An 8,796-nucleotide genomic window follows, 5' to 3' on the forward strand; every position below is an offset into this window, starting at 1 on the left:
TGGGGGCCACGGTCAGCTCCCCACTCCCTGACTCCAAGGTCAGCCCTGCTCCTTCAGACGTGGTGGCATATCAAGCCCCTTCCCACAGACGGATCTGGCAAAGCTAAGGCAGGCGGGCGTTTTTACTGTCCCCATTGTATGGCCGGTGACATGAGGACGCCCAGGGCTAAGCTGGCTTTTCCTAGGTCACGGGCGTTGACTCTGCAGTCAAACCTGAGATGGCTTCACTTTCCTCCGCCCCCTCCCTCGTCAGTCACTGACGCTGCTGACCGCTCACGCGGTGCCAGGCCTGTGTGTGGGTGCACCATCTCATCTGGTTCCCACCGCAACCCAATGGGGCAGAGACTTCCCCAGTTACAGAGAAGGGCCCTGGGGTCAGGGGAGAGATGCGAGGTGCTGTCACTCCGTCCGGGGCTTAGCAGGGTCTGAGCCCTGACTGTCCTGCCCCTTCACCCCCCACCTCTCCCAGGAGCCAGGCAGAGGGCATCGCAGGCCAGCGGTGCGAGATCAGAAGGGTGAGGAAGAAGAGGGAGTCCAGGGGACACGCGGGCTGACGCCCCGATGCTCAGAGGCGTCCGTGGGACCCGCCGCTGCGGCCCTGCCCACACTGACCTGGGAAGAAGGGCCTAGCCAGCCAGTCACCAGGCATCGAGGACATGGCCTGTGCCTGGCACAGAGCGGGGCCAGCACCTGGCAGCTGGTGGAGAGTGGGGGGGGTGGAAGAGCCCCCGTGAGAGGGGTCGGGGTCTGGCCGACCGTCTCACCAGGGCTGTGCCACCCCCGGCAGTCTGCCCCTTGGTGGGACAACTTCACTCTCTTTCTTCTAGGGCTTCAAGGGACACACGGGCGATTCTGGCGCGCCTGGTCCCCGGGTAAGTGGATGTCTCGCCATGGAGGTCATCCCGGCTGGACCTGAGCTGGCACTTCCAGACCCTGGGTTTCAGGGCCCTGTGGGCCAGTGCTGTGCCTTGTCACTGAGAAAGATGAAAGCATCATTCCTCCTAGGTCTAGTGTTTCTAGACACGACTCCTAAGGGCCAGACACTGACTTATAACCAATTTGACGAAGTCCCGCCTGGAGTCACTGTTGGCTGTGCGACACATAGGTGTGCTCCTGAGGGCCAGAAGACTCGGGTGGCTTTCCCAGGGTCCCAGAGCTAACGTGGGAAAGCGTCCGTTAGCTTCTTCCATTTCTTCCAAATGCCCCAAATGGAACGAAGCCCGGGAGTCCCCCAGGGTAGACCCCCTGCCATGCTCTGTGTGGCCATGAGAAAGCCGAGCTGTGGGAGCTCAGTAGGTCAGCAGGGGAGGCGGCGCAATTCCAGGCAGGCGGCTGGCCCTTCAGCACTGTTTCTGGAGCTCAGGTGCGCACGGCCCAAGACTGACAGTGGCCTTGGGGACACTGCAGACCCAGCCCGGGGCTCGGACCAGCGGGGTGCTCTCTGGGGGGCCGTCCTGGTCCTCCCCGTCCCCCAGGCTCAGAGACACGGAGCTTGAGGCGGCCGCGTTCCGCTCTTGCTCCCTGACAGCAGGTGTTCTGCTTCTGCTTCCTTCCTCCAGGGAGAGCCTGGTGCCGTGGGGCCCCCTGGCCGGGACGGGTCACCAGGGAAAGACGTAAGTGAAGGGGTCCTGGGGAACTGGCTGGGCCTGTGGGAGGAGGGGGTGCAGGAAAAGTGGGAAGGGCTGCACTGCGCTGGGGGCGGGTGGGGGGCGGCTGCAGAGGCCTGAGGAAGCCGTGGGCCTGGCCGAACCGATGGTGTGACTTTGGTGTCAGTGCTGTGCCGGGGGACCCAGCCTGGGTGGACTCGAGCGGCATTCCCAGGCTGTTTCTCCACCTCCGGTGTCCACAGTCTCTTGAGCCCATCACAGCCACTGCCACGGGCCGTGTGGCACCTAAACTGCTCAGTCTGCTCTCCCTGAGTTTGGCTGAGAGACCAGGGCAGGACGAGCTGTCGTGTGCCCCAGTGGTACAGATTGAGAAACCGAGACCCAGAGAAGCCAGGGCACTTCCTCGCGGTCACACAGAGAGTCAGACGGGGCAGGGGGCAGCCCGGAGCCCGGATCTGCCGGCTCCACCTGCCGACGGGGGACCTGCCATCGTACCTGACCCCCGGCAAAGCGGTCTGGCGTGTGGACACGATCCTGGGGGCGTCAGGAGCATGGGCACAGGGCCCCGAGGCCCTGAGGCCCAAGGGGGCCCACGTCTGCCCTTGGCATCCTTTGGAACCTGCCTTTAACCCCTGGGGAGTATCCCCGGGGCTCTTCATACGCTAAAGCACTTTCAATGTAAACATCCACCTTCTAGACTGCTTTACGGTCTACTCCGTGTGGGAGCGTGGCCAAGTGTCTGACATCGTGTCACGAAGCGCTTGGGAGACCTCATGCGGGGCGGTGGTGCATCGCCGCTCCGTTGCCCCAGGAGGTGCTGTGCACATGGGTGACGTTGTTCTTACTGTGGCTCCTGAGGCAAGGCTGTTCAGGGGCCTGTCCTGTGGGGGCAGGAGCAGATCTCCGGGAGGAATTCCCTCTGTGCTGCTTTCCCCGCCTCCAAGAAGCGGCCTGGAAGCCCCGTGGACCGGGAGGAGGAGGCTTAGGCGAGGGGACAGATAAAGGGACGCACAGTGAGGGTGTTCACGCATGTGCTGTCACGTGCGGGAGTTCGCGGATTTGGAATAGCTGGCTGTTGACGACGTGATGCTCTGGACGCGAGTTTGCTGGTCTCTTGGGTGACTTGGTGAACTCTGGTCCACGTTTGACTTGTGCCTGCATCATCTCCGTGCAGTGACTCTGATAACGTGACTCTGTCTGTTCCAGGGTGACGGTGGACCCACAGGGCCGCAGGGTCCCCAAGGACTGAGGGGCCTGCCGGTGAGTTTTGCTTGGGGATGAGTTTGCTTCGTGTTTCATCAGGACCTGTTCCCATGGTGACATGTGGTTGGTCATCCTGGTGTAGCCCTCTGTGTTGTTACAAATGGCAATGGGGCTGGCAGCTGGGAGTGGCCACGGCCTTAAGCCCCCCAGTGCCCCACCCACCACCCAGCCCAAGCTGTTTTCCAGAGCTGCCTACCCACCACCCGGAAATTTCCAGCAGGCCACCCGGCATGGCAGGGGCCCAGGCCTTCTGGAGCATGCATTGCCAATGGGGGTGCTGTTGCCCCAAGAGGGCATGCGTTGGTTGGTGGGGTGCCCCAAGGTCTTACTCTTCATATATCAAATGCAGCAGAAACACACGTGTAGTGTAGCTGTGATGTCAAAGTTTCACATGGGGCAACTTGGAAAAACTGTCTGCGCAGGCAGGTGGGGAGGGCTCGTGATGACAGGAAGGTGGAGAGCACCCCTCAGGGCCCCCCCGGCCGGCGTTGGCTCCCTCACCCACGCTCCGGGGTTTAGCCGCCCGGGCCTGGTCCTTGGCCCTCCTCCTGCTCGTCTTGTGGACTGCGTGAGTTTCTTCACCTCTCCTGGGCCTCAGTACCCTCATCTGTAAAGTGGGGGAGTAGCGGGAACCCGGTCACTTAGTCCGGCAGGCGGATGGAACAGTGAGGGCCCAGCACGCAGAACACGCCCGTGGCACTGGCCTTGGGCCCCACACCGGTCTCCGGTGCTGGAGGAAGCCGGGGCCTCGGTGCCGCTTCTCCTTAGGAGGGCTGAGGAGCTCGGTGAATTCCTGACGGGTGCGGGTGCCTTCAAGGGCACGAAGCAGGGCAGGGAGGGACATTTCGGGAGCCGTGGCTGCTCCGGGACAAGGTGTGGGATGCCAGCTGCGGGCCCAGGTAAGGCTGCGGAGGGCCTCACGTGCCATGTGCAGGAGGCAGGGGCGCGGCCCGAAGGCCCGAGGTCCCCAGAGGCAGTCCTGGGGCTTCCCAGCTTGCCCCCATCAGTTCCGAGGTGCGTCGTAAGGAGTCTGTAACCAACAACAAACTTCCACCGTTCACCAAAGCGTGTTCCCCCGAGCACGGTGGAGCGGGCTTTAGGTTACTTCCCGGCAGCCTCGCTCCCACGCCGCTGGGACTGATGTGCTCCCCGCGGAACTCTGCAGCTCCGCACACCCGCGACCGGACGCCGGTGTTCACGGATATCAGCAGTGTTCTGGGCTCGAGGCCGCACGAGCATTCGTGTGATTCACTCAGAGTTCTCCCCAAACCTTGTGAGGCAGGTGCCATCACTGTCCCCGTTCACATATGACAGACGGAGGCACAGAGAGGTCAGGTGACTTGCCCAAGGTCACAGAGCGAGTGAGCGGCAGCGCCAGGATTTGGACTCAAGCAGCCTGGTTCAGGACTCCGCAGCTTAAGTCAGCCTCCCCCAGGCCTGGATGACTGCGAGGTCCTTCTCAGGAAGCCCGCCGAGAGGGACAGGCTCGGAGCGGGAGGCGTGAGCTCAGAGCCATTGGGGGCCTATGGACCCCTTACTGCCAGGCACAGAGACCGAGGGGCTCCGTGTGGATAAGTGGGACGTGAGGAGTGGCCCGAGGCCCAGCAGGGAGTCAGGTCTCAGCCCCAGCAGCCGCTGGCACACGGGTGACAGTGGCCACCCAGAGCCACCACCCCTGTGCACATCCGCTTGCATTGGCGCCGTGTGCTAATGTGCCTTGGCCCTCGTCCTCCCTGCAAGTGGAGAGGACCAGAGGGAGCAGGAGAGATATAATTATCACAGGGATGAGCCGAAGCGCGTATTTTTAGAGGCGCACAGATGGGTTGGTGGGTGGGCGGAGGGAGGTGCCACCACTCAGCACTCCCTGGAGGGGGTGAGCGGGGAGCTGTCACACATGCAGGCCGGCCGAGGTCCCATCCAGGTCCTGTGCTTTGTACCTCGGTTTCCTCATCTGTGACATCTATGCTCCATGATTGGGCAGCGTCTGGTGAGTCACCCACCCTCACGTGTGCACGTTTTAGGCACAAGATGGAACCCTGTTTATGGTCACTAACTGACCAGCCACGTCCTTAAGGAGGGTCAGGTGGCGTGGGACGGGGTCCGCGCCACCTGGGGTCCACGCCGCCTGCGTTCACAGCTGCCCCAGGTCCCTCTCAGGCAGGGTCTTGGCATTTCCGTGCGCAGTGGTGTTTGCGTCCGTTGCAGCTGTGAGTCAGAGCCCGCGAGGCCCGCGCGAAGGGCCGTCTGGGGCGCTAGCCACTGTTTGCTGTAACGAGTGTCCAGGTAGCTCGTGCATCTGCGTCCATGCTACCGGGGGGCTTACTGGTTAAGCGTGTTTATCAAAATCTCGGATGTGCGCGGAATACCCGTCAGGTCGGAGAATGTGAGTTGGTCCTGGAATCCGGAGTGGAGAGACCTTCGGCTTAGCGCGGCACGAACCTGCGGCAGCCGCTTGTCTTCCCTGTGCCTCCGCATCTGCACCTGTTGAATGGGGACACTCGGAGCCCATGGTGGGGGGCTGGGGGGCGGGGAAGCCAAGCCCATAGTGGGGGGCTGGGGGGCGGGGAACCTCAGCAGGGAGCAGCACGCCTGTGATGTGAGCACTTCCGTGCGGGGCGGTGCGTTGGCTCCTAGGACGGTCTGCGTCTGAGTTGGAGGGTGAGGATGGGTGGATGAAAGTGGCCGTGCTTATCCGCCGTGCGGAGCTGTGGTTATGATCACTGGGCCAGGCTTTTCCATGCGCACACACTCACTTTATTTGCCACAGTATCATGAGTGAGGTACCACGGGCTCCTTTTACGAGCTCCTCTGAGTGAGGAGGCAGTTTACAGAGAGCCATGCTGGTCCGCGTCACAGCTGGAGGTGTGACATCAGGCCCTCCCCATCTGGCACCCTCTCTGTTGCACGGTCCTGCTCCGGGGCGTCCCGGCAGTGGGGCTTGGCAGAGTTATGCCCCTGTCTCTTCCTCCAGGGTAAGAACGGATCACCTGGATCTCCGGGCGACCCTGGGCCTCCAGGAAACCCGGTGAGTATCTCGCGCTGCTGTGCAGTGGACTCGGGACGTGGTTCACGTCACACGTTGTCTGGTCTCCATCCCTAGAGGCGTGGTGGGAAAACATGAGGTTCAGTGGCAGAAGTGAGCTGGCGGTGAGGACCCAGCGAGAACCTCTCCCAGCGTTTAGAGCGCGTGCGCTGCAGCCTCCGAAGGGACAGAACACGCGAAGAGTCAAAAACCATGTAATAGCGTTGTAGAGTGGTCGATGATCGTCATCAATGTTGATGGTCTTAGAGGGTGCAAGGACAGGGTCCGGCCGCCCAGTCTCATCGTCTCAGACGAGAGGGTGAGCGGGCCTCATGGGAATGGACATGCGACACATTTGGCCAGAGGGCGTCCTCCTGCGGGTTAGGAGGTGGGGGGTGGGAGACCGCGAGGGGATGGTGGATAGGTCACAGGAAGCAGATCCAATGAACAGTCATAGAATCCTGGTCACCGCATAGAGAATTGGGATTTGAGGTTCAGTCTGGTAGGTAGGGAAACAGGCTGGGGAAGACGGGTCCTTGATGGAGTCTCAGGTCGGATGAGTCGGAGCCTGCCCACTGCGACCCTCCCAGCACAGCCTTGTACTTCTGTTGGCCGTCATTGGCAGTGCTGTTGAGAAGACCACGCTCGGGGCGTGGTGAGTCAATGGCCGGGCAGTGTGGCCAGCTCACCGGTGCCACTCTGGAAATTGGGGTCACCGGCCAAACTTGGTTTGCCAGGGACCTTCCTCCTGGGAAATCCATCATTCCCAGGCAGGCCGGGCATGGGGTCGCCCTGGTGCAGACCCGTCTTCCTGTTGGCCCAGGGACAGCGGCACTAAAGGGGTCCAACTCCTTAGCCAACAGCAGGGCCTCCCTCGGAGCCGTGGACGGGGCTCATCGCTGCTGGTGACACGGGGGGTAGGATTGGGGGGTGATGCTGATCCACTCCCAGGGCGGAGCTGGTCCCCGAAGAGCTGACCCACGTGTGGTGGCTTCCCAGAAAGGCTGAGACCGAAAAAAGGCTTTTCCTGCCATGGATCCTGCCAGACCGTGACCGCTGCCCTCGCAGGGCCACACGGGGTGCTGCTGCTGAACAGGCGCCCTGCTTCCTTTCTGTCGCTTTGAATGGAAAGACCACTGACCTTTCGCAGAGACACTTGTCCCCGTGCTCACCCACCCTAGGACAGCACAGCCAGGGTCCACAGCATCCCACGCCGCTCCCTGAGCCCTCCCCTCGTTGCAGGGAGGGGTCCTGCCTTCTGCATTGTCGATGTCTCAGGCCTTCAGGGTACAGAGGGGTCACAGGGTTCCTCATCTGCTTGAGTTGGCACTTGACCTTGAAGAATGAATCTCGTTTTTCCTCTGCAGGGCCAGAAGGGAAACAGAGGAGAAAATGGCAGCCCAGGACCCCCTGGCTTCCTGGGTCCTCGTGGAGCTCCGGTAAGCAGACACCGAAGGGGGCTGGCAGGCCTGGCGGTAGGTGTGAGGCTCGAGTTCAGTACCTGTCCTTCCGCCTCCTGTGCCCGTAGGTCCAGATGCTCCGGTCACAATGACCCGAGCATGGCCAAGTCATTTGGTGACAGGGGACAGTGGAGCGCACTGGCTAAAATGCGCTCAGACGTCGCTCTGTGCGGGAGCCTTCGCGCCACCCCGAGCGCCCTGATCGCAAGGCCTTGGGAAGGTCTCGTGACCTCTGCGCCCTCCTGTTCACACTGGGCGCTCACAGCACTGGCCGCGGGTTAGATGGGTGATTTGTGTAAGGGGGTTGGGATGGCGTGCAGCCCATTGCGGGTGGCAGACCTGGCACTCTAGGGCCCTCAGACTTCGTTTACTGGGCAGCGAGTGTGGGCTGTAGGGTCAGCACGTACAGGTGGTTCATTCAAGGCCACCCCGTGGGTTTGTGCTCCAGCGGGCGCTCGAGTCCAGGTCTGACTTGGCAGGTGGATGCAGAGAGGCTATGGGGTGATCGCTGCCAGCTTTGGGCAGAGGGTTGCCGAGGGAGTCACGCATTTCCCGCCAAGGCCCCCGGTGCCTCTTGCGTGCTGCGGTCCACACCTGGGGCTGCCGACCAGCGAATGAGGGTCGTGGGCAATGTGCAGGCGTAGAAAGCTCACCCTGATCCTGTCCGTCCCCCCTGCGGTGAACCCTGACCCCCAGGGCAGCCTGCTGCCGCCCAGCCCAGCCTCTCTGCTGGCGATCCTGCTTTTGCCCTTCTTTGCCATGCAGCCCAAGGCCAGCGTGGGCCTGTCCACTGATCTGCGTGGCGCCCGTTCATCAGGCGGCCTCCGCCATCCCTCGTGGCTAAGCCGCCCACTCTTCCACACACGCCGCCCCGGCCATCCCTTTACTCACACAGTAGCACATCACTTGTGGACAGGGTTCCGCTCCGATTCCCATGTTATGGGTGAAGAAACCAAGGCACAGGGAGCTTAAAGCCGTGACAAAGGGTTGTTCAGAGTCATAGAGCCAGGGAGCGGAGGAGCCCGGGTTCGAACCTGGCAGGCCGACGGCGGAGCCCAGCGCCCCATGGTGGCCTACTTCCCCGCTGCGAGCCTGCTTCCCCGGGAGGCTCCCTGTCACGGCGCGGCAGCCTCTACAGCTGCCCCCGGACGCCGTCCTGGCAGAGTCAAGGAGCCCAGGACTGAAGGCCCCGTCCCCACCCTGGACCTTTCTCCCCGCGTCTGCCCTGCGCAGGCTGGCCGGACCCCGTCTGGGGTGTCCTTGTTTGCCTGCACCATCGGTCATTGTCCTTGCTGAGACGTGACTTGAGTGAAAACGTCTGTCGTGAAGACGGTCGTGTTATCTGCCGTGTGCGGATGCCGCAGAGCCAGCTGAGACTCTGTTCTGTCTTGCAGGGAGAGCCAGGCGAGAAAGGAGCCCCAGGCCAGGAGGCAAGTATGGCGCG

The 8,796-nt window shown here is 62.4% G+C and overlaps 1 protein-coding gene across 1 annotated transcript in view; it reads left to right on the forward strand.

The window, feature by feature from the left end:
• The window catches only part of COL22A1 (collagen type XXII alpha 1 chain), a 191,307-nt gene that overhangs the window by 180,335 nt on the left and 2,176 nt on the right, over positions 1 to 8,796 (forward strand). The window contains exons 47-52 of the mRNA XM_011373400.1: positions 828 to 872; positions 1,560 to 1,613; positions 2,814 to 2,867; positions 5,842 to 5,895; positions 7,260 to 7,331; positions 8,747 to 8,786. Of these exons, the coding sequence (XP_011371702.1) occupies positions 828 to 872; positions 1,560 to 1,613; positions 2,814 to 2,867; positions 5,842 to 5,895; positions 7,260 to 7,331; positions 8,747 to 8,786 (319 nt within the window). The remainder of the gene's footprint in view (positions 1 to 827; positions 873 to 1,559; positions 1,614 to 2,813; positions 2,868 to 5,841; positions 5,896 to 7,259; positions 7,332 to 8,746; positions 8,787 to 8,796) is intronic.

The sequence above is a fragment of the Pteropus vampyrus genome, unplaced genomic scaffold (genome assembly GCF_000151845.1).
Source record: "Pteropus vampyrus isolate Shadow unplaced genomic scaffold, Pvam_2.0 Scaffold224, whole genome shotgun sequence".
Lineage (NCBI taxonomy): Eukaryota > Metazoa > Chordata > Mammalia > Chiroptera > Pteropodidae > Pteropus > Pteropus vampyrus.